The sequence below is a fragment of the Exophiala oligosperma genome (genome assembly GCF_000835515.1).
Source record: "Exophiala oligosperma strain CBS 72588 unplaced genomic scaffold supercont1.2, whole genome shotgun sequence".
Classification (NCBI taxonomy): Eukaryota; Fungi; Ascomycota; class Eurotiomycetes; order Chaetothyriales; family Herpotrichiellaceae; genus Exophiala; species Exophiala oligosperma.
The window spans coordinates 1,994,693-2,018,417 of NW_015622819.1; the positions used below are offsets into that span (position 1 = coordinate 1,994,693).

Consider the following 23,725-nt stretch of genomic DNA (forward strand, 5'->3'; position numbering starts at 1 on the left):
ACTGCATCGAAAAAGTCTTTGCGAGCTACCATCGAGATCGTTCGAAAGATCGCACAGACTCATATGAACGACTTGTCAGTCACATGCGGAAATTGGGGGTGCAAGTCTTGTTCAGTGGAATGGGGCGTGTTGATCGAGGACGAAATCAACAAATTCGAATCAAGCAGCATACATGGGCTTTGCTTAGTGTGCTTTAAGAAATCGACAGAGAACATCTCAAATGAATGGGCTGGCTTCGGCCAAGAGTGCTTGAAGCACCGACGACAACTCCAAGACTATCCATACGGTGCGTGCACATCCGCCTGACCGATCCGGACCATATTTTACTGTGGCAGACAGTTTCTGAGGGGCTTCGACTTGGGGCAGACGAGAACACAGGTCTTGCTCTGAACGCGTGGTATGATTGTTGGTGAGAAGGGCTTGCATGTGTAACGCTACCATAGGTATGGAGCAGTGCCATTGATGCGTCAGTCGTGGATTTTGGTCCTCCACCTCAGACATACCGCAATTTTTTCATTTCTTTTCACAAAACATCGGTTCTCTCTGAGTCTGTCTAAATGACATATCGATAGAGAGGTGACTTGTCCCCCATGTCAAGCAACTCCTCTGAAAACAAAAGAAAGTCAGTACATCTTTCGTCTAGTGTGGGACAAAAAAGTACAAACGCACCTTCGGTATACTTGGCTCGAATTTCTTCCTCGTTCATCTGGTCTCTCTTCTTGTTGAGAACACCGTAGGCGATTCTGAGGATGAAAGTAGAAATAATAGCCGCCGCAATCATGCCGAGTGCCAGCCCGTAGCCAAGCCAGTAATGCGGTGCTTGTTTTGCCAGAAAGATATTGGAGCCGACCGCGCCGCCGAGCTGAGAAGGACAACAAATGTTAGCTATATTTGTCTCTCGCGGAGTCAACGTATCGGGTTGTAGTCGCAAAAGGACCACGCATCAGATCGTAGTTTTCGCTTCGGGGGTATAGGCCCCCCCTGTATAGGACCCCCCTCCCCCCCCCTTCCCCTCGGGACCACCGTAGGAACAAAGGAGTAGGTATACTTACATTTCCAATACTGATCAGAAGGGCCATACCGATGGCTCTCTTCCACGTAGGTGCTATGTTGTTGCCAACCCAGGACAAACATCCGATCAAGGGTGGGTAGACACCGCCCGGGATGGTGAAGAGTAAAGCGTACGTCAAGCCGGGTAATTTTGGATGCGGGATCGAAAGCAGGCCGACAAATCCGAGCAACGCAACGCTGTAAGGACCAACGATGAAAGGCCAGCGCGTCTGGTGTCTGTCGGCGAGCACCGAAAAGAATATCGTGCTGGCCACCCCGACGAGGTAGATGGGGATCGTGAGCAGTTGGGCATTTGCGGCCGTGTAACCAAGCTCGAGGATGATGGTGGGCGCAGAGTACGTGAAGCCGTACAAACAGATGCTGTTGCCCCAGTAGATGATGACGGCCAGGTAGATCTTCCAGTCAGACAAGGCGGCGCGGAGGTATCTCCACTGGAAACCATCGTCGGTGCGAACTTGGCCGGCCGATGTGCCTGCGTCCTGTCTGAGGCGGCGGATGATAAAGTCCCGTTCGGCTGGGGTGAGGAAGCTCGCCGTTTGAGGCGAGTCCGGGAGCGTCCAGTACAGGGAGCACCCGACCACGACGGTGGCCATGCCTTCGAGGATGAAGATCCAACGCCAGCCGCCGAGACCAGCGATGCCATCCATCTTTTCGATAGCGAACGCCAACAAGCCGGAAAATGCGCCAGCCAATGACGCTGCAGAGAAGAATATTGATAGACGTGTTTGGACTTCGAAGCGACAGTACCATCTATCAAAAGCCAGCGTTCAATTAGCTTATCGTCGTCCTCTCAGGCCTGACAAGTGCGGGTGTGGAGAGCTTGGTCGGGTAGAGCCAGGCTTCAGTGAGCAAGACTTACGTTGTAAGCAAGTACGTCGCAGCAGGAAAGAAGCCGGACTCGGTGACTCCCAGGAGTGTTCTGGTGATGATGAGGCCGTGGTAATTCTGAACAATACCTTGCAGGGTCATGACCTTTGGGTATGAGTGTTAGTCAGGCCAGGCGATAGGTATTACGCACGCCCATCTCTGCATTACGCACAAGGCTATACTTAAGTGGCCCCCATTGTCATTCGCTACAGGCGATTGATTCAAAACCGCACGACTGAGTAACTAATAATTTAGTCGATATTACTGTCCCTATTAGTGTCTCGGTGCTCGTCATTCTCACCGTCCTTGAGATTGTCTCTTGATATATTTGTATTTTGTCGGTTACCATTTAACTCATATTGATACCGAGGAATGACAATTTGGGGGTTCTCCGCCGATATCAATAGCCTTGTGCGTAATGCAGAGGTCGGTGTGCGTGATATATCGCTTCAGGTCATAGCTGGATTACTTGTTTCGGAAATTGTACATACCAGTCCCCAGGAGAGCATCATGATCATGATCCACAGCGACGGTCGTATCAGTTTCAAAATGACATTGCTTGGAATTTCTAGACAGCCGTAGGGAAGAAAAAAGACCTTTTGATCTGGTCAGCATTTTGTTTGATAGATGTGATAGAAGCCAGAGTGTACCGTCAGTGCTATGTTATATTGGGTTCCGGTGAGGTTCAGGTCTTTGTTCATGCCGGCGACTTTGGCATTTCCAATGTTTCCTCGGTCCAGGAAAGCGAGGACGTACAGCACCGTCAGCATAGGCAGTAGTCGGTAGTCGACCTTGCGTAGGATACGTTTCGTCTCCTTGTCGTCATATCGAGGTAGCTAACCAGGTGTCAAGGATGAAAATTGAGGCCAGGTCAGCCGTAGTTTCTACTTACATTGGAATCGTCGAGACCTGCATGGTCGCCAAGTCCAGACTTCTCTAGATGGACTGGATCTCCAGGTTCGACATATTGCTCTTGCTTTTCTAGGATTGTTTTCTCCATGGCGCCGAGTAAGTCTGAACGCACTGTTGCTCCGTATACGAAGAGTTACCCCGGGAGGAAAAGCCACAGAACGGGGGGATCTGGGGTTTTCTTTAATAGCAGTAGCCACTTTGTCGGGGAAAGGGTCGTTTGCCGACGAGTCGCTTCGGCCCTATGATTGGGGCCATGGCTTTCGCCTGTTTTGCACGTGTACCGGTGGTACAGTCGGATAATGGCCTGTCGAATGACCGTAAGAGCTGTCTGAATCGGAGCAGCGTTCTGCGCTTGCATGAAAGGCCGTCAAATGCTACACAATGACGAAGTGTACCCCGAAGACGTGCAGGGTGATCAGCATATGCCATGGCTGCTAGCAGGGATAGACGTTCGACAGGAGCCAGTGCTATACCGGTAGAACAAACCCTTTTAAGGTAAATGAATGTCGATCGACATACATCATTTGAGGATTCCTAGACGTTGTGGGGAAGAAAGCTGATACTGAAAGACATTTATACCGAAGTCGGACCAAGGGATAATAGTGGTTTCAACTCGTCTGTTCTCGCGGCAAATGAGTCGGGGTAGACACTGTTTACTGCTGAGAATTGATTTGACATTGAGTGCTCCAGGATTCCACAGTGCCAATGCCACTGATGCATGAATTGGCCCTGGATCTGCTGGCAGTCCCAGGGGTGTCGCCTCTTAACCGAGCACGTACCGAGGTCTCCTCACAAGGACAATGTGTCGAACGTGAAGATCTGACCACGCGAGATACGTTAGAGTCTTGAATCGCAGGCGGTAGTAGATCTGAGTATACACCGTCCTGGAGGAACGTTGTTACATAGGTGCGAGTAGAATAGAGAGGAAGAGGTATGAGTGCAGTCAGAGTTTCTCGCTTGAAAGCGCATTTACTTGACCGTATTATCATACGGAGTCAAATGATGCGCCGTACCTGAATTTACTTCCATCAGCCATTATCACTTTCGTTCACGATTATCACTTCGCTTCTGTATCAAAACCACATAATATTCTCTTCAATTCCTCTCATGCCTTTCCGAGTCCATGAGCGTGTTCTTCTATGGCAAATTCGAATGCAGGCTCTACCACCCTTCGAATCTATGCTCAACTTTTCAGCTCAGAATAACTAAGTTTGACAATGACAGGGACTATCAGGAACTACTTCGTCAACGTGAATATTCTCTTTTGGTTCGCAATATATGATCTTTCTCGCAATTAGAGCTTCACCTTAGCCCACACTCTAACATTCAAGGAGATCGACTGCGGTTTGAGGTCGACCTTGTTAATAGAGACGATGTAATAAGGATCGAGCCTGCCGAAGTTCAACACCATTTACGACCACTAGAAGCGTCTCTGACTCCACTCATTCCAAACAGTGCTGGCTACTTCACTGACACTGACACTAACATTAAGCCCAAAACAACAATGGATCCTTATGTGACACGTTTCATGGGACACTGCTGTAGCGTGCTACACCTTCGCAACAACGTGGCCACAAAAAGCACAACGGCGGAGTCTTCTTCTCGAATCTCTTTTGGGGCGGCGCCGACGACAAGGGCTTCGACGTATGATTGGGAGGATTAGAAATCGTGGGTGACCATTCAAACTGCCAGGTACAAGCGGTTTGGATCTTAGAGAGTACCCGGACAAGGCGTCGAAATGCTTCGTGAAGAATATGCTCGTCGGTTGGATCAATCACATGGTTCGTCTGGGACGTTACGACCGGCGGGATACCGCCCCGGTCAATCTCGACGAGGTTGTTTCGATGCTTCTTCCAAAGATCAGGGGCTACTTTTGCTTTGGCAGTGGTTATGTGATCGCCATTCATTTGGATGTCCGACGGATCATTACTCGCCATCGTTCACTTTCATTTCAGCGTGTCATTACATTACGATGCAAGGGAAAGATTTGACGGGGCATTGTGGTTTTCCTGGGGTGTATTGATGAGAATGGACGGTGTGGCTGACCATCTCGACAGTGCTGGAAGCAAAAAGGCTGGAATCTTTGCGGCGTGCTCAGCGGAGCCTTTTAACGGGATACGATAGTGTACGGAGTAGCGGCGACTAATTAGAACGAACGAATATGTACTTCAGCTTGGTTTTGGTAGGTCAGACTAGACACTGCAATTGTTGATTTCAATGCTTGAAACCAAAGAGAAGACATTCTATTCTATCTTTCTTCAAATCATTACTGAGCTTTTGGATTTTCATATCATCGTAAAATGCGCTTCATCTCCATTTGTTTGGTCCTTCTAATCCCGAAACATGCAAACACGCAAACTCGTGCTCATCACCTCGAGATGAATCTTCTTACACAACTTTCCAATTTTCAAACTTGGCACAAAACATGTCACAAATCACCGTCTTCCTCTGAAATAGTCGTAGCCCGAGTTCAATTCATCGACTGGAGTATGCGTAGATGTCCTGTCTCTGCTTTGGCTAGGACTCCGCCACCGGTCCATCGACATGAACTCGCCAGTAGGTGTTCGGACGTCGCCCACGCCGTGAAGGAGATTTGTGCGATCATCGTACTGACCGTACGGATCAGTGTATGGTCCATGTGGCCGTAAGCCGAGATCGCCGCCTTCAACCGATCGACGATTGTTGGTCGTTCTGAACTGATTGGGGACATGAGATTGGTCGAATTGTTTACGATGGGGCACGCCACGGTACTCTTGCGGCGGTGTGTGAGTGCGAGCACCAACGGCTGGACTCATAGGTCTGGAGCTCGGCGGGGAGTTGTAACTTTCCTTTCCATAGCCAGACATCGACATGGGTGTTTGACTACGCTCGGAAAGAGTGTCGCCGGCTTGATCGCGGAACTCGGGTCTGTTTCTGTAGAAGTGGAAATCTTGCTGTGCTTCTGGTACGATTTCGAACGGAACGTCTGGAGGTGGCGGTTTGTTAGGAGACATGGGTTGCATGGCAATATCTGAAAAGGTCGTCGATTGGCCGCCCTCAGAGTCGAGTCTGCCACGGTAAATTTCTCCGAGTAGATGCTTTGCCTTGGCGTGAACCATGGGCGTCATGAGTGGTTTGTATAATGCTGGATGTCCAAATTTGGACGAGATCTTCTCCGCCGGGTGGTGCTTGTCGGTCGCAGCGAGATTTTCCTGGTCTTGCATGCCTCCTCGCGCATAGTACTTCAAGTCCATATCGAATGTCTTCATGCAGTACCATTTGAAGGCGACCATGATGACCAAGAGCGGGGCGATTGCCGCGACAAGTGCCCACGTGCCTCGTGCCTTGACCACGATCGCAATGATTACGTTCGACAGCATAGCTGCGAAGACAATCCTGTTAAAAATCGTGACCCAGAATTGTCCGCCGGACTCAGTTTTCGTGACAAAAACGTACATAAGGAGATACTTTTTGAGGAAACAATCAATGGAGAAATACAGGGCCGTCACCACCAGGACGATCGGCTGAAGGGTCGAGTAACATAAAGCGACGGTGGTGTAGAAGAGGAAATAGTTATAGTAGCTCGCGTATTCAAAGACTGGAGGTGCGGTCCATTCGATGTTTTGTCGCGGAGTAGGTGCCATGAATGTTCTCGCAAACCAGACATATGTCAAATGCCAGAGCTGAGCTAGGTCGATAGCGGCACCCAGATTGCGCTGAAGAATCCAGGTGACCCAGAAAGGCGAGATTTGACACAATGAGGTGGTGATGACGAGAAATAGATTGCCCCTTCTCAAAGATGTCCAGGTATCATTTCCTTGTCTGTCGTATTCAACCACGAGAGTAACGTATTGCCAGACAGCCGAAAAGATCGAAAAAATGATCAGGTTGTTAAACGTGAAGAAGCCGTACAAATTCCGAAGGACGTGTCGTTCCCGGTCTGTCTTGGTTACATCTCCTGCTCGAATCTGGAGTCTTCTGAAAATGACTGGAAGAACAAGGTACACAAGCGAGGTGATGGCTGGTGAAGCAATACCCTGGACAATCGCCCAGCCTCCTTTGTGGGCGTTGAGCGACGTCCTGAAAGCTGGCCAGACGAGAGCCAGGTTCGACAAGTTGGACAAGAAGATAGCAATGCCAGCGTTAATAGGCGTCCAGATAATAGTCAAGACAGCAATCCAGATGCCGTTCATGATGCGTTTGCTGCGTCGTGTAGACCGAGACAGCTTCAGATTGCTCCAGATAAGGTCGTTTGGACGTGGTGCAAGTCGGATTTTGGTGCCCTGCGGACGCTTCCCTCGACTCTTGAAGGCGGTAATGTGAGCCTGAGAGATCTGGTCATACGTCGCAAAGCCATAGGGCATGGCATCCCGACTGTCCACACGCTCGCGTATGTCATTGATCTTCATCTCGAGTGTCCGTATACGGTCCGTCAAATACTCAATTGCATCAACTTTCCCGTTTGCCGTAGTCCCTTTGTACTTGGCAGGCGCCTTCATGGTTGGTCGATGAGCTGGTAGCTTGTCAGGATTTTTCATGTACTTGGCGAGCACGGATTCCAGCTCTTTGACGTTCTCTTCGTATTCTTCGACAAGGTCAGGCAGTACCTTGACGTTCCTCCCAATCCTCGTTCTTGGTGTAGCGCCACTTGCGTTCACTTCATCGATAACATGGGCAATGCCTTCGTTGCTCCGCATTTGGGAAGGAATGTCCCGAATCAGAAGAGTCCGCGCGTGTATGCTTCTTTGATATTCTGGGCTTGACAGGTATGCTCGCCTCAATTGGTGAACTCGTCGATAATTATACCATAAGAAATATATCACCACGAGATCAGTAAACCAAGCCAACACCACTTGGGCCCAGAGACCACTACCCCAGATGAACAAGGGCGTCATGACGGTGAAAGCCGAAGAACCATTTGACGCGCCTTTGCTCCCCAGGGTGACGTTAACCGGTATCATGATGGCTATTCCCACCAAGCCAAGTATTAAGAACATGTTCCGCAGCATTCTGCTAAATCTTAGGAAAATGACCGCATCCATCCCAATCTTTTCCACCAAAAACGGTTCACTGGCCTTATTCACGGGCTTGACCCAACTGAATAATCCTCGCCCCAGCGGTGGAGGAGCATGGTCTTTGTCCGCATTCTTCAGTCTTGGAGCATAGATGATGTTATTCCTCGGACGGACGAAGCAAAAAAGGAGGGCGAGAGCGGCACTGAAGCCTAAAGAGGTAGCCAGGGAGGCCCAGAACGCATTGTACTGTATCTGTGCAAGTCAGCGTGCACTCAGGTCACACCACGAGCGAGCGACATACCGAAGCCTGAAAAGGGTTTGAAATCAACTGAAGCACCTGTTCCCCTGTGGACAGATTGGGGTCTACAGGAGAAGGTGTTTGTCGAGGAGATAGCACCTTGACTGCGGACATTCTTAGGTAACTTTGCACTCTTTTCGCCAAAGACAATTATGCAGACTTCCGCATATTAATGTTGCTATTCTCCTCTGCCGGGAACAGTGATGATATATATTGTTTTGTTCGTGCAACCCGATAATCGAAGACAACACAACCGGTCGAGAACAAAGAAGTATTTCGAGGTCAAAGGTCGAGAGCAGGGGATTAACGAGTGACAATGGGTACGAGTAGTCGAAAGAAATTTAAGAAAAGAATTCAACGGTGTGTTGATGCTGCGATCAGATTGAAATAGTATGTACAACAGGAGAATGAGACCAAGAAGGGAATATGTTTCAAATACGAAGACGTGTTGCAGGGTATTCTGACGAGGGCATCCTTGAGGCTTTTTGCTCGTGCTGTAGAATTCGCTAACGCAGGGACTGACAAGGGGGACCATGTCATGGCCAGAAGCCTATTACAGCCTACGGTACTCATTGCGCAGGCTTCCCCAGGCTTCATTGGCCTACAATCTAGCGGCACCGTTTCAACCCCAAGCCGTTGATTTTTGGCGGTTCCCCCAAGTGATCCAGGCCCTCTTTCCACCACTCGCTTCTTTTTCTTTCACACTGCGTTCTTTTCAAATCGCCAAAGCCAGCCAATTGGCATTGGGAATAACAAAATCCCATCAGAACACCAACGTTCCCACCAGCGAAGGATTGCTTTATTCCGCATAATTTTCCGATCCATCGACGTGAGTTGTTGTCGATTCATTCGCCATGTCTCATTTCCTCTCTCCATCGCACCCCATCTGTCATGTCTGTCGAGGTGCGATCAGCGTCATCAAGATCGAACTGCTTCGGTTTCTGGTATCTTCTGCTTGGAGTATGTCTTACAATCGACAGCCTAGAATAGCACGCGACATACATTATTACTCCTGCTTTAGTCGCTGGGGTCGAGAGAGGCCATCGAACGATGCGACAGCAAGCACACAGATTTCCAGGATGCAACTCTGCATGTGAAACCTACACTGGACTTTACTTCCTACAGTAGCATGAGATATTGTACAATCTCGATCGCCTCCATCCTCTCCACTCCTTCACCCGCACCTGGAGGACAAGTCCGGCTGCAAAATGAGCTGCTATGTGAGGTCACTCGCGGACCATCTTGGAAAGAGAAGGGCATCAAAAGGCGAACAATACATTTGGATCTATCACATCCTCACATTCCATGATCCGAGGTAACTCATGTTCATGATCATATCCACTCACTGCGTCGTCGTGTTAAGCTGCCTCGCTATCTTGCGGTCCTCACTATTCATACCCGCTCTCTCCAGAACCCAAGAGAGAATTTCATTCTTGGCTTCACAATACTCATCAACATTGTTCCATTCTCTTTCAGACAGAGCTAGTTTTGCTTGGCCATATGCCTCTCTAACTTCGGGGTCACTTCGACAAACTTCCCGCACACCTAGATGGTTTCGGATGGAGTGGCAGCCTTTGACAGAGACATATAAGTTCCGACGCGGAAGTACTGAGGGTTTCCGGAACGCATGTCGATCGGGGATTCCCATCTCCCCCATATATGTGTAGCCTCCATTCGATGTCAAGGCTTCGATCGCTGCGGACACATCTGCTGCCTCGCTGACAACAGATAGGTCAATGATTGGTTTTGCGGGCAGACCTGGTACTGAAGTACTGCCCACATGCTCAATACTAATATATCGGACTCCCCGAAGGATGTCTTCTACCTCAGACTTGATGTTCTGAAATTGAATAGCCCATTGTGGATTGTATTCCTCGACGATGACTTTCATTGATTGTTTGAAGTTGGAAAGGGGTCACCCAAAGGCGCTGGGTTTTCCAATGAAGAAGTTTATCAAATACAATGACAAAATCACACAAAATTTGACTACCTCTCGCCTGTATGGTAGGTCTACGATGTGGGCATAGAGAGACACTTCCCTGAATTCGCAAAGTGACATTCACGCCGCTTTTTGACCTCCGGGGAGAAATTCGATGATGTCCCAGTCAAGACTTTTCGATTGATGCCTCCAATTGGTCACTTTAGCAGCACAACCCCTCTGACTCATCTAGAGACTAGCTGATTCATGGCTTAGCGTAATTTCTCGCCTATCTCAGGCTCGTCAGCACAAAAGGACGATCGATTCCACCATCCATCTCACTCGAATCCATCAACCTGAGGCTTGACTTGAGTCTGATTATCGTATTACTTGCGTTGAATCCATCTCAACGTCACAGGTAGTGAAGAACCTCTTTTTTGATCCAGGAACCGAACCGAATTCAATCATGTCTGATATCGATCATCGACGGTGGTTGGCCGTGCAGTCCCGATCCAAGCATGCCGACCAGGCATTTGTTTACGCCGTCATAACTACGAAGATCTTCTGCAGACCAACATGCCCGGCACGACTGGCTCGAAGGGCCAACGTGAAGTTTTATGACACTCCTGTCCAAGCGGCTCTCGCCGGCTTCCGACCTTGCAAGCGATGTAAACCGGATCGCAATCACGTCGAGGGCAGTACCATCACGCAGCCACAGAGAGAAACCGTCAAGAAAGCATGTGAATACATTGCAATGACCAAAGGCAACACGACGCTTAAGGAAGTGGCGCAAAATGTCAACATCTCGTCGAGATACCTTCATGGTATATTCAAAGACATCATCGGGTCAACTCCTGCTGTATACACTCTCAAGATCAGGAGTCAAAGCAACTCGGAGTTGGCATCTCCTAGCTCGGGGCATGACTTACAGGTACATGATAACAGCGTCACTACATCGCCCGTCGGAGGTGGTTGTCTGCCAGACGATGGTGACTTTGCGTTTATGGAATTGAACATGAAACATTACGCCTCTGTTGCGGCATACGAGGCTGTAGAGGAGCAATTGAAACTATTCGATCAAGAGGAGAACATTCTCGGATGGCCCCAAGACGAAGCCATGTCAACCGGTCTGGAATGCTCAACCGACGAGTTCTTTGATTTCTCGGCCTACGACAGCTTTTCTGACCCCGACGTTCTTGATCAATTTACATTCGGATGAATGTCACAGGAGGTCCCTTCTACATGATCATCGATCTGAATGTGCTATTCAATACGTACATCCGACACCATCTAAGCGACAGCAAATTCTAACAAAGGGCCCAGAATGACCAGATTGGTCTTCTCTTTGTTTCTAAACGATCGCCACGAAGAAAACTCAAAACCGATTAACCATGCTCTACTATATTCGCAGACATTCATTGTCCAAAGCACAAGGACCTTTGTTTGTCCAAGTCAAGAATAACTTTTTAGATGGCTATTGATATCATTCAACAAGGACAACCAAGAAAGGTACACAATAAAATGCTTTCCGACCAGCGCATATTCATATTCACGACTCGAGTCATCGAATTCATGGGCTAGCTCAATCATCCTTTCGAAACAAATACGCCGTATTCGGAAAAAACAATTAAGATCAGCCATGGTAACAGAGGCCGAAACCCATCCGGAGCGCAAGGACAAGATCCAGGAAAAGGACGCCGGCGTCCGCGGTCGAGCAGCCTCATCTCCCAGGGTGAAGCGCATGGCTAGCATTCCTGAAGAACCAATTGAGATGTTGCCTCGACCTCGAGTTGAAGTGGAGGTACAAGAAATCGTGATCGAAAGCGAATTCGAACTCGAACCCAAAGATGATCCACCATGTATGGATGGTTGTGAACTACAGGTACAAGAACATTCTGAGCATGTACTGGAATACGTCAACAAGATACGTGAAGCTATCATGTTACAAGGGCTTCGGGTACAACGAGAAGAGGAGACATGGAAGGAGATTGTCGAGTGTGAAGTGACAAAACCAGACGTGCACGAGAAGACTGAAAAGACACAAACAAAGAAGAAGCGCGAGAGTGTTTTGGCCGCTGTGTCGGTCAAGACGAAAGATGCTCTTGCTGGATTAAAAGCCGGACGGAGGAGTATATTTGGTGCCGTGGAATCGAAGACCAGGCATGTATTTTCTGGACTCAAAGTCTCTGGAGAGAATGTCCCACTCGAAATGTCAAGCAGCAGACCCAGAAGTTCCAAAATCAAATCCGTGGGGAAGAAAATATCTCGAGCGCTCTCTGCTCGTCGAGGAGGAGGTATTATCAGTACACGAGACTCCACGTCAAGGACAGAGGCGGAGATGGAAAAGACACGAACTGACGATGTTGTCATTATCACGCCACCGTCGCAAGCCTCAGGGTCTGAAAAAGACTGTGAGAAAACGACAGATCATATCGAATTTGAAAGCGAAATCGAAAACGACTCCTCATCTGATACTAGTACCGACGATGGTGATGAAGATACAGCGCTCCTCCCTCAGCTGGCAGAACATTCGTCGTCTGTACTAGCCCTTTCAACATCAAGATCGAAGCAGACGAGGAAAAGAAGATACCGTTCACCGACACCATACGGATATCGAAAAAGTATTGATGGTCATCGTCGTCGTCATGTTCCAGTTCGAATGTCTACTACCAGAATCCGCAAAGGTTTTGGTGTTGCTCGTGGGGTGGTAGGGGACGCGAAGATGGCAGCCAAGAACGTTTTGAGCCTCCGTCGTAAAATTGGTGGGTGGTCAAGGTTGTAAAGAAAACACTATAACTAGAAAGGTCCGTGTCATTGTATAAATGTTATTTATTGCAGCATATGCAAGAGTTGGTGGCAAAACTGGTCTGGACATTGTAAATATTCAGCTCCTGTGTCGCAAGCCGTCCTACAATGTCTAAGATACAATCATCTGTCGACTGTACTGTGTACTACTACTATCGTGAACCCTTGATCCAACTCCGAACGTCGTTGGTTCCCTGTTGTCACATCCTTACTCAAAACTTCTGCAAATAAAACGTACTCATACGGTACTTGCTCTCCCCTTCAAACTGCGACAACTCCTCCAATGCCTGCTTTCCCTCGCGTTCTATCGTCTCTTTGATCTCTGGAGTTCGAGGAGTGATGCGACATTCAAAGGGTTCCGGTCGCCAATTCAATCCGTTTCTGTTCCAATCCACAAAGTCAGCCGTTTGTTATTTTGACGCACGCTTCCCGGGGGATGTTTCAAAACAAAGGGGAAAGAGACTTACGTATACTTGAAGATGTCCACTGGGATTTCATTGCCATTCTTGTCGAGAGCTTTTTGAATATTGAAAGCCCACAGCAAGCGTGCAACAGTCAAAAAAGTTCCTTGCTCAGCCAACCCTTGACCACTGCAGACTCTTCTACCCCACCCAAAAGTCATGTAACCCTTCTCGTTCGGGAACGGACGATGGAGAGGATGATCTTCGAAAAACCGCTCGGGACAGAATCGATCTGGTTCGGGGAAATTGTTCTCGTTTCGGTGAATGGCCCACACGTTTCCTTGGACCCAAGTGTTTTTGGGAATGTACCATCCCTTTTATATCACACACAGATCAGTACCATCACATTTACCACCATATTTGTTGTCAAACTTACGTTGTAAACATCATCTTGGATCGGAGCGTGAGGCTGACCTCCAATGATGGCCACAGAACGCCATCTGAATACTTCCTTTGTGAAAGCGCGGACGTACGGCAAGTCATCGTCGAGACCTGGACTTCGGTAGGCACCAACCACGCGATCAAGTTCTTCCCACGCCTTGGGCAGAGCTTCTGGGAAAGCGCAGCATGCGAGCACAAACGTGACAAGCGTCGAACTCGAGGTATCGCTTCCAGCCCCAAACAGATTACCGTTGAGCGAAGCAATTTCCAATTCGTTCAAACCGTACTTGGGCGCCTCGTCAAAAATCTTCTTCGCATAGCAGTTCCCGTGGTTTTCCTTGTTGGCCGCTTCGTCAGCAAGAGCATAGTAAAAGTTTCGTCCACGGCCTCTACTGCCGAGACCATGCTTCCAGGGCGCCATCCAGTTGGGAAACTTCGAAAGCCCTTGATTGCCGTTAGCATCAACGACGTCCCGACCTTTCAGAGCGAATACTTACATGGGAATGTCTCCATCAGCATTGGAAAAGTCTTGCCTGGCACATTCAGCTCGGCAGCCTTCTGCATCACAGCAATAACTTCCGTAATGATGGGATCTTCTTTGCTGCTGATACGGCGATTAAAGCCAATAATGCTGACGACGGATGCTGCGTATCGTTCAAACGCCATCACATAGTCCTTGGGGTTCTGAAGAATTTCATACGCAACCACCTTGCTCTCATTGTTCTGGAAACCACTGTAGCTGCGGACATGCTGGAGCCCAACACCCATGTGAGTCAACTTGCGGTGCAGTCGCCATCGGTCACCGTAGTACATTGACACAATGTTGTTCTGGCCCATGCTGAGTTCACCAAACACAACCATTCGAGGACGGGACGAGTAGATTGCTGCACGCTTGTCTAGGATCTCGGACGCGGCCGTGGCTTCATTGATCCATACCGTTGGGTTTCGTCCGATCCAGTATGTGATGATGGGTGTCTTATATCGTTTCGACAATTCCTCAAAGTAGAACCATGGCTTGACATCGGGTAGTTGAAATGTGTTTCCTATGATCGGCCAAGGCATTGGACCAGGAGGCTACCACAGACATAAATCGTCAATTCCATTCCATCGTGTACTCATACTGCGTATGGCTCGTTGGTCCCTAAGGCACTCACCATTTTACTTCTCAAAATAAGCATGCGAACATAGTCCGCTATCACGGCGATGACGCCAAAGACGGCCAACCCAATGGCGATCTTGCTGGCACTCGGGGCCGCATTCTGGAGATGCACCATGGCACCCATATTGGTGGTTCTTTGATGTATGCTGACAAGTATACTCCGAGGGATACTTTGCTCAGATCTCACGCCACGATCTGATGTGATTGTGAACAGAAAGAATGCAGCTCACGACGAAGATATTGAATGTTTCAGTTCAACCCCTCGTATCGTACGAGGTTGGAAGAGCACGACCCAGTCAAGTCTTTGGCTGACGAATGGACTCGGCATTTGTGCGATTGCATGTCTTTGCATTTCTGTCACTGGCTGTTTTGCGATTAGGCTATGTTGGATTGGGAGAATGGACCTGCCGAGTGAGCGTGGGGCTTTGTGATGTCTAGAGGGGAATATCGGTGACTTGTATCTCTCCCCATCAGCCCCATGAAGGGAAGTGAAAGAAAGTGGGATTTCGGCTGAAAAGGATCCTCCGCAATTCCTCTCCGTGGGGTGTCCGTGTCCAGAGGTACATCAACTTCGGTAGAAGCCAGAGAGAACGAGGGGAAAGCCGAGGGATCGAACAGTCTTTGTACTGTGTGTATGAGAATCATCTTCGTACTTTCCACAAGATCTCGGTTGAGATACGAGTACGAGTTTGCTTGAGTGATGATGCCCAGTGAGATACGCATGCCCCACTCTCTCTATCCAGCAACAAATATCCATCAACGGACATACTGGTTCATTGTATTCATTGGTTTGTGTGCCCTAGCGATGATATATCAAGGTAACTCTTGACTTTGATTCAGCCAGAAAGAGGTCTTGCTGTCTTTTTCTTGTGCAGGGAAATTGGCCCATGCACTAAGATCTCAAGGTGCATACAGTACTTCGGACCGAGAACAAATTTGCCGAGACGCCCATTCTTCGATCGAAACATCTTGTCGCACACGTCCCAGCGGCAAGTCGCCGCCCTTTGATATTCTACGCGTCAATCCGATAACCCTGTGGAGGCGGAGGGTGCTGGCAGGCGCAACCTGCTCCAGGCACTTCCATGATGATGCTTTCCAGACTAAGTCACGATGTTTGGAAACCACTCCTGAGACGAACTGGTCAAATATGTGATTCAAAGAGCCTGATTCCATGCCCCTGGTAACGCCTATCCGTACATAACAGTCCACCGCAGTACCTTGTCCCAGCTTCTATGCTGCGGCTGCTGGCGCCGCGACTTCAGCCTCCGCGACATGCGTCTCTTGCTTCACTGGCTCTACAACCTCTTCGGGTACATAGTCAACGTTCTCTGACGCCACATAGAGAGGGAGAGCTGGCTCGTTCCACGGTTTGGGGGTAAACAGTAAGATACTCTTCAGGCACCACGCACTCAGGGCCTGCGTCTGTGTTGCGTCCAAGATACTCAGGCCAGGTGCTATCCTACTTTTACACACTCCAGCCATATTGATTCGATCCAACCGCCCTGGTCCACCGTTCTTCAGAGCGTCTTCGGCCAACGCCCACGCCAACGAACTGTGCATAACCCCTTCGTGAGAATATGCCAGCTGCCCAGGCTTCATGGACTTGACGGCCGCGCGCTGGATTTCACAATTCGTGACGCCGACATTCCTCTCATCCTTCATCAAGGCGGATGCAAATGGTCCAAATTGCGGCTGCACGACCTCATCGGTCGAAGAGTATATCGATGTGGTCGGGACATACGCCGAGTCTCCGCCATTGGAGCGCAATGTCGCAATGAACTTGGAGTTGCGTGTTTGGTTCCAAACGGCCGGTGTGCCTGGTATAGTATATGGACATGGCGCGAGTCCCCATGCTTGTACCGTCCCTCGAAAATCTGCCGACAGGCAGATGAAGTTGCTGACCCGTGTGCGGGTGCTGGGCCAATACTTCAATGCCCATTGGGTTGACAGGTTGCCTTGTGACCAAGCGATGACTGCGACTTTAGTGTCGCATAACGTTGAAAGGTAATTGATGGCGTACGCTACGTGTTCTGCATTCTTAGGCGCTTCATCACACATTCGGCCTGGGATGTTCAGCCAAACAGGGTCTGCAAAGGAGGTCCCACGGAGGAGCTTAGCAAAGTTGTGTTCGTATGCCTCGCCACCATATGAGCCAGTACCCGGCACCAGAATCACAGGTGTCTTTCCATCTTTTCCATGATTGAAGTCGGCAGGGATAAATATCACGGAGCGCAGTACGTCCTCGGTAAGCGCATATGGCGCATCATGGCTGTCGAGTTGCTGGTAGACGGCGACGGCTGGGTCAGGGTTCTTGTTCTGGTGGCTGTTGATGTTGACCTTCTTCGACCGGAACATGATGTCCTATGATCAAAAATTGTACTGGACTGACACAGGCAAAGCAGATAACAATCGAATGGGAATGTATCTCAGCGCGGAGGACCCCTCGAGGACCGAGGCTCAAAATGACTGGGTCAGGGCAAGAATCTGGACTTCTACTTGAGGTTTGATGGATGTAAAGTACGGGGGGAACACCTCTCAATGCCGCAGCAAGAGTATATAAAATACGACGTGTTACAAGACTAGTCTTGCTTCTTCGACCTATGCACAATAGTGCTTTTCGCATTGCCAATGCACCATCGCAGCCAGCATGTGCGCCATTAATATAATCCATTTCAGCTCGACTGAAAAGGCATCAAACATGAACATCTTTGGATGCCAGCCGTGGAATATCTTTGGGGTTCACTTGTTGTGTCGGCCAAACCGTTAGTTTGATGGTCCACCTTCTGACTGCAAAGTCTGTACGTAAATCCGCTGTCGCTCGGTCCTAGCCGGCAACCATGCAGCACATCGAGGATGGGGTAAGCCAATGAGCACTGGAGCTCCTGGAGGTAAGGCACGCTTTTCTTCCTTGCATGGCTAGAGACTTCCAATGCCCAATCACTAAAGGTATACATCCTGGCGTTTCCGATATGAAGCTGATATTTTCTCAAGGCTGAAAAAGATCAGCGTGGCTGTAGACCTCGTGCGTCCATGGTCCATGCAAGTATGTACGTACACATAAACTGCATTTTACATACACCTCCTCTCATCAGTCTAACGACGTGTCTATTGAACTGTGAACGGAGCGGACAATGTGCTTGATTTCTCGGAATCTTCTTCAGTTCCTCGAACTCGTCGAGATGCGAGGACGGTGGCCAGTTGTTGGTGTGCACTGGCGCCGTATGGGCTGAAACTTTAGGTACTATGCTCGAGCTTGAATATGGCAGGAGATCGCCGTGGAAGCCGGATTGGCTCTTCAGGCATTGCATGCGATGAGAGATATCTTGTTGGGCTGTAAAGGCTGACGTACATGGTCAAAAGCCCGCCCCCCCAGCCGCGATGACTGAACCTTCGGATTTGGGCTAAACGGACCAAGATATAAAGAGGACCAGAGGACTACGTTCTGCGACAATGAAATCTTTGTAGATCTCAAAGAGAAAAGCCCTCGCAAAGAGATCTGTACACACAAAGATGACTTCGCTCTTCAACAAGGCCACGGAAGCGGCCAAGAGAGCGCAAAGCACCGTCACCAACGGAGCTCATTTGGACAATGTCACCAACAGGTTTGGCCTCGGGAGCATCGCCAACGCGGTCAACGGCATGGTGAATGGCAAGAACCCCAACCTTGAACACAGATACAATAGCTCTGCACCGGTCTCGCAGGGCAATAGTGTCAAGTATCACGTCGACGGGTGCGCTTACTTCTGGGCTGTATCTGAGGCCTTGGAGAATGTGAAGGAGTCCGTTTGGATTCTAGGATGTGCGCACTCTCACTCTTTCTATCTCTCTTTGGAACTGGAGGCGAGTTGAAATGGCTGACAAGCGATTGCTTATTTTAACTCAGGGTGGGTTTCTCCAGAAGTATACCTGAGACGACCACCATCGGAGAACGAACAATATCGACTGGATCGAATGCTTCTTGCTGCCGCAGAGCGAGGAGTCAAAGTCAACGTTATTGTCTTTAAAGAAGTTCCTCAATTTATGTACCGTAAGTATACCTACCGCACCCTCCCCGAGCAATGAAACAGATGGCATAGTTGCTCACGCCTTCGTTCAATCATGTTCTGATTCATGGAGGGAAACAGTTTCATCCCACCATACAAAGAGAGCTTTGGAAGCTTTACACCCCAACATTGCCGTCTTCAGGTACCCGGATCATTACACTGGCGCCAAGGGAGTTCTCTCATCGACAAAAAGTCTGCTTCAAAGCACGTTGGCAGGCGGTGCCGGAAACTTGGGCAAGATATCCGACGAGTCACTGCAGAACCTGTTTGCCTTAGCTGGTGGACCGACGCTGCTGTGGGCGCATCACGAGAAACTGGTCATCTGCGACCAGCAGACTGTCTTCATGGGTGGTATCGATTTGTCCTATGGTCGATGGGACACGATTCAACATGCCATCGCTGACGCTCATCCTGGCGACCTCGACGACATTGTCTTCCCCGGCCAGGACTACAATAATGCTCGGGTGATGGATTTCAAAAACCTGGACAACTGGGAGCACAACAAACTCAGTCGACTTACCACGTCAAGGATGGGTTGGCAAGATATATCGATCAGTCTGGCTGGACCGGCTGTGGTTGATCTGTGCAAACACTTTATCGAACGCTGGAACTTTATCCATAGTATGAAATACAATACCGGCCTACCAAAGGATTCGAGATATGAACGCATACCATCGATGGACGATTCTTCAGCAGCACAGGGTACAGCAAAACAAACTGCGGGCCAAATGTCATGTCAACTCATCCGCAGTGTGAGCAGCTGGAGTGGTGGTCCGACGCCCGAACACAGCGTTTACGATGCGTATATTGATATTATCGAAAAGAGCGAGCATTTCGTGTACATTGAGCAGCAATTCTTCATCACGGCGACGGGGACATGGCTCGGGACAGTATGGAACCGGGTCGGCGAAGCGATCGTCCAACGCATCTTGCGTGCCGCACAGGAGAAGAAACGGTACAAGGTTATTGTCATATTACCTTCTGTACCTGCGTTTCCAGGAGACCTCCAAGCTTTGATCACTGGTCACCCACCCCGGGCAATAATGAAGCTGCAATACAAGTCGATCTCTCGAGGTGGGTTCAGCATCATGGACAAACTGAGGCGCGCGGGCGTTGAGCCAAGGGAGTTCATCAGGTTCTTCAACCTCAGGACATACGATCGGATCAACGAGAGTGCTTTGATGCAAAAGGTCGAAAAGGACAGTGGTGTCGAGTACAAGCTCGCGAGCGAAGAGCACGATGACATCGTGGACCCATTCGGTCTCCAAGCCCAGAAAGAGGTCGGCGAGTTCGAGGGTGACGATGTCACCGCGAACCACCAGGCGTACCGAAAGTATCAGACCGCCGCGGGCCCACGGCACACAAGCTGGGACAGCGTGAGTTCATGCTACATGCTGGGAGGGACGGACATCCGCCAAGTCCCGTGGGCAGGTGGCGGGACCGTCAACGAGATCGACGCGTTCGTCTCGGAGGAGTTGTACGTGCACTCGAAGGTGTTGATCGCCGATGACAGAGTCGTGCTCTGTGGATCGGCGAACTTGAATGACAGGTCGCTGAAGGGCAGTCGTGATTCGGAGATTGCCTTGGTGATTGAAGACCCGACGCCGCTCGAGACGACGATGAACGGTCAAAAGTTCCAAGCGAGTCGGTTCGCCGCGAGTCTTCGTAGGTATCTGTTCCGCAAGCACTTGGGGTTGTTGGCGCCACAAAACATGAGGAACCCAGATGGGCATTTCACTCCCGCGCCGGGAGACAACGGGTACGATTTTGGGTCGAAAGAAGACGGTATGGTCGCTGATCCTTTGAGTGATGACTTCTGGAAGTACTGGGACGACGTGGCCTCGACGAACACGCTGGCGTTTCGTAAAGTGTTTGCGCCCATGCCGGACGACACGGCCAAGACGTGGATCCAGTACCAGATGTTGTTTTGGAAGAGGTTCACCGGACCCGACGGGTTGCACATGGCGCAATGGGGACATGTGGCCAAGGACAACTTTGCCGGTGGTGATGAAGGCGTCGCGGCCGTCAAGGAGGAACTGGCAAAGATAAGAGGCATGTTGGTCGAGATGCCGTTGGAGTTTTTGGTCAAGACGGACATTCAGATTGAGGATCCTGGGTATAATATCATCACTAGGCAAGGTTACGTGTGAGATAACGACATTGATATCCGATGCAGTGGTAGGAGTTGTTTGAAGAAATTCATGAGTCGTGTTAACGTCATTGTCAAAATTTGCTGCTACATGTCATGGAGAGTAGAAAAGTAAATCATCTTTTGATCGACTTGATAAAGTCCAAAAATGCACTTGTACATTTATCCGCCACGTCGTTGTAAATCTCATGTCCAGGGCCGTCAATCTCTACAAGTCGGCAATTACTCCCGACTTGCTTTTGGATCTCCTTTTGTGCGGCCACGGTGGTCGCGGCACTGTTGGTGGGAGCCAGGATCAGCATGGGAACTTTGATGTCTGCCAATACTGGTCTCGAGTCGATGGTGCAAAGGAATTCCGCATAACTCCCCAGTCCTTCGCCGGTGCTTATCGAAACTTGATCCAGCCACCATTTTCGGTATTCCGGGTCGGTGGAAGCCATTGTCCCCGGAAGTTCAGAGAGACGTCGAGCCCACCCTCGAGACCCTAGGGTGCGACACGCCTCTGGCCAAGATGGTTGGCCCATGGCGAAAAGGTCCAGGGCCGCTTGGGGTAGGTACGTTGGACTCGAGCAGATTGTCAAACTGAGTAGTCGATCTGGGTGACGAGCCGCGAAGATCTCCCCCAATATCCCCGAAGTGCTTTCACCGAAAAAATGAACTTTGTCAATCTTGAGTTGATCCAAGGTGTCGACGATCTCCGACAATATGGTTTCCAGAGTGTACGCTTCCGGTTTCTCTCGGATCGATGGTGCGCTGGACAAACCGTGACCACGTAAGTCACGTCGGATGACATTGTAGTGCCTCGAGAGTGCCGGTACCCAATGGTAGAAAAACGCAGAGTGACGACCGAAGCCTCCTTGCAACAGAATCGTCTCGCATGGTTTCCAAGGATCGGCGTGGCAGTCAGCAACAAAATGTGTGGTCTCTCCAGACGAAGGATGGGTGATGAATTGGCTGTGAGGATGATTATTATTCATGATGGGCGAGAACAAGGGTCAATCGCTCTTTCTCCTCTTGATTCGATCCGTCGATGTCAGCGAAAACAATGTGTAGGGACGAAGCACTCTCGTCACAGACTCTCCAGTCCTTGTATGGAGAGAAGGTCTCAAAAAGTTGCTCCAATACTCCAAACTCTCCCACAACAAAAAGGAGATGTGCATATTGATGATAATGTGGGGTACAAGCCATTGATCCCTCTTCCTCCTCCACATATCCGCGTACAGCCACCTTCGAACCATCGTCGCATTATTGTCGTCGACATCATTGCGTTTCATATTTTCAATACAAGACAGTGTGTGGTCTTTTGCTCTTTTTTTCGGCATCGCTTGGATTGTTGGTAAGAAAGAAACAATCAAATGGACGGCAATTATGGATTTGTAGGTAAGTATGGAAAGGAAGTCGGCGCGATTTTCGCCCGGCTACCTAACCTTTCGCCGTGTAATGCTAATGACATTCGTTCTGTTCTAGGCCTAGGAGCCATGGGTTACGCCATGGCTGGGAACATCCGAAAAAAGATACCTGCAACTTCGACTCTGTTCATCTATGACGTGCACCGGCCATCGTGCGAACGATTCGTTTCGGAATACGAGGCGATAGGCCCGGTGGTCATCACAGGCTCAGTCAAGGACCTTGCTATCACGTCGGAAGTCGTCGTGTCAATCGTCCCGACGGCGGATAATGTCCGACAGGTGTACCTAGACCAACAAAATGGCCTTTCAGCAGCTCCGAAAAATCCCCAAAGGTTGATCCTGGAGTGCAGCACCATAGAATCAGCATCAACGAGGGAGATTGGAGAGACACTGAAAGCATCTGGTCATGGTCATTATGTGGATTCTCCTGTATCGGTGAGTGCAGTGCGACAAACACCGTGATGGAGGACCACATCATACTGATTGTGTATTGACAGGGTGGTGTTCCTGCCGCAGAAGCAGGGACTCTTTCATTTATGATTGGGAGCGAACGACCATCGGAGTCTGAATCAGCTGGGAGCGTCGCCGCCCGTATCAATCACGTTTTGACCATGCTAGGCAAACCTGAAAAGCTCTTTTGGTGTGGGAAACTTGGGGCGGGCCTCGCAGCAAAGATAAGCAACAATTACATCTCCTGCACTTTCCTGTTGGTAATTGCGGAAGCGATGGCAATGGGTATCAGGAATGGGATCGACCCAAAGTTGTTGCAAGAAGTCATTCACAACTCTTCGGGCCAGAGCTTCATGGGAGACCACGTCAATCCTGTCCCGGGAGTTGTCGCACACGCTCCCAGTAGTAACAATTGGAAATTGGGTTTCAAGACTCAGATGATGATCAAGGATATCGGACTCGGGATCGACGCGGCGAAGCAGGTTGGGATAACGCCAACAATGGCCGAGGCGGCGATTGAAGTGTGGAAGAAGGCGGCGAAAGACCCAAGATGCATTGACCGGGATGGCTCATCGGTCTGGCTTCACATCAATGATATCAAAGAAGATAAATGAGATGCTGACAGTGGTGGATGATGCCTATATTTGAAACAGAACATGCCAACCTTTTTCTGATTTGAAGTCGCAAGGATTATTTGACAGAAACGATGTTCAGAAACTGCAACGTAATATCACCATGACGATGCGTCTTTGAATAATCGAAAGAGAATGGCAAACCAATAGGACAGCAATGCGTTGACGAGTGAGCG

At 49.6% G+C, this 23,725-nt stretch overlaps 6 protein-coding genes across 6 annotated transcripts; 2 read left to right on the forward strand and 4 right to left on the reverse strand.

Moving 5' to 3' along the window:
• Nucleotides 1-465: 465 nt before the first annotated feature.
• PV06_02165 (uncharacterized protein) lies at nucleotides 466-3,381 on the reverse strand. Its single transcript, XM_016402815.1, has 7 exons — nucleotides 2,831-3,381; nucleotides 2,589-2,774; nucleotides 2,430-2,534; nucleotides 1,931-2,043; nucleotides 1,053-1,821; nucleotides 670-862; nucleotides 466-606 (listed from the first exon to the last, which is right to left on the reverse strand). Exons 1-7 carry the CDS (start codon nucleotides 2,936-2,938, stop codon nucleotides 554-556), a joined length of 1,527 nt encoding a protein of 508 aa, XP_016266712.1. The 5' UTR covers nucleotides 2,939-3,381; the 3' UTR covers nucleotides 466-553.
• Nucleotides 3,382-5,022: 1,641 nt separating this feature from the next.
• Nucleotides 5,023-8,575, reverse strand: PV06_02166 (uncharacterized protein). Its single transcript, XM_016402816.1, has 2 exons — nucleotides 8,146-8,575; nucleotides 5,023-8,096 (listed from the first exon to the last, which is right to left on the reverse strand). Exons 1-2 carry the CDS (start codon nucleotides 8,254-8,256, stop codon nucleotides 5,286-5,288), a joined length of 2,922 nt encoding a protein of 973 aa, XP_016266713.1. The 5' UTR covers nucleotides 8,257-8,575; the 3' UTR covers nucleotides 5,023-5,285.
• Nucleotides 8,576-9,399: 824 nt separating this feature from the next.
• On the reverse strand, nucleotides 9,400-10,153 carry PV06_02167 (uncharacterized protein). Its single transcript, XM_016402817.1, has one exon. The coding sequence runs from the start codon at nucleotides 10,031-10,033 to the stop codon at nucleotides 9,485-9,487; it is 549 nt and encodes a 182-aa protein (XP_016266714.1). The 5' UTR covers nucleotides 10,034-10,153; the 3' UTR covers nucleotides 9,400-9,484.
• A 373-nt stretch (nucleotides 10,154-10,526) lies between these two features.
• PV06_02168 (uncharacterized protein) lies at nucleotides 10,527-11,279 on the forward strand (the record flags this gene model as incomplete). The annotated part of the gene is made up of 1 exon (XM_016402818.1): nucleotides 10,527-11,279. The coding sequence occupies one exon, from the start codon at nucleotides 10,527-10,529 to the stop codon at nucleotides 11,277-11,279; it is 753 nt and encodes a 250-aa protein (XP_016266715.1).
• Nucleotides 11,280-11,699: 420 nt separating this feature from the next.
• PV06_02169 (uncharacterized protein) lies at nucleotides 11,700-12,842 on the forward strand (the record flags this gene model as incomplete). The annotated part of the gene is made up of 1 exon (XM_016402819.1): nucleotides 11,700-12,842. The coding sequence occupies one exon, from the start codon at nucleotides 11,700-11,702 to the stop codon at nucleotides 12,840-12,842; it is 1,143 nt and encodes a 380-aa protein (XP_016266716.1).
• A 3,254-nt stretch (nucleotides 12,843-16,096) lies between these two features.
• On the reverse strand, nucleotides 16,097-18,174 carry PV06_02170 (uncharacterized protein; the record flags this gene model as incomplete). Its single annotated transcript, XM_016402820.1, has 2 exons — nucleotides 16,097-17,227; nucleotides 17,944-18,174. The coding sequence occupies 2 exons, from the start codon at nucleotides 18,172-18,174 to the stop codon at nucleotides 16,097-16,099; spliced, it is 1,362 nt and encodes a 453-aa protein (XP_016266717.1).
• Nucleotides 18,175-23,725: the final 5,551 nt, after the last annotated feature.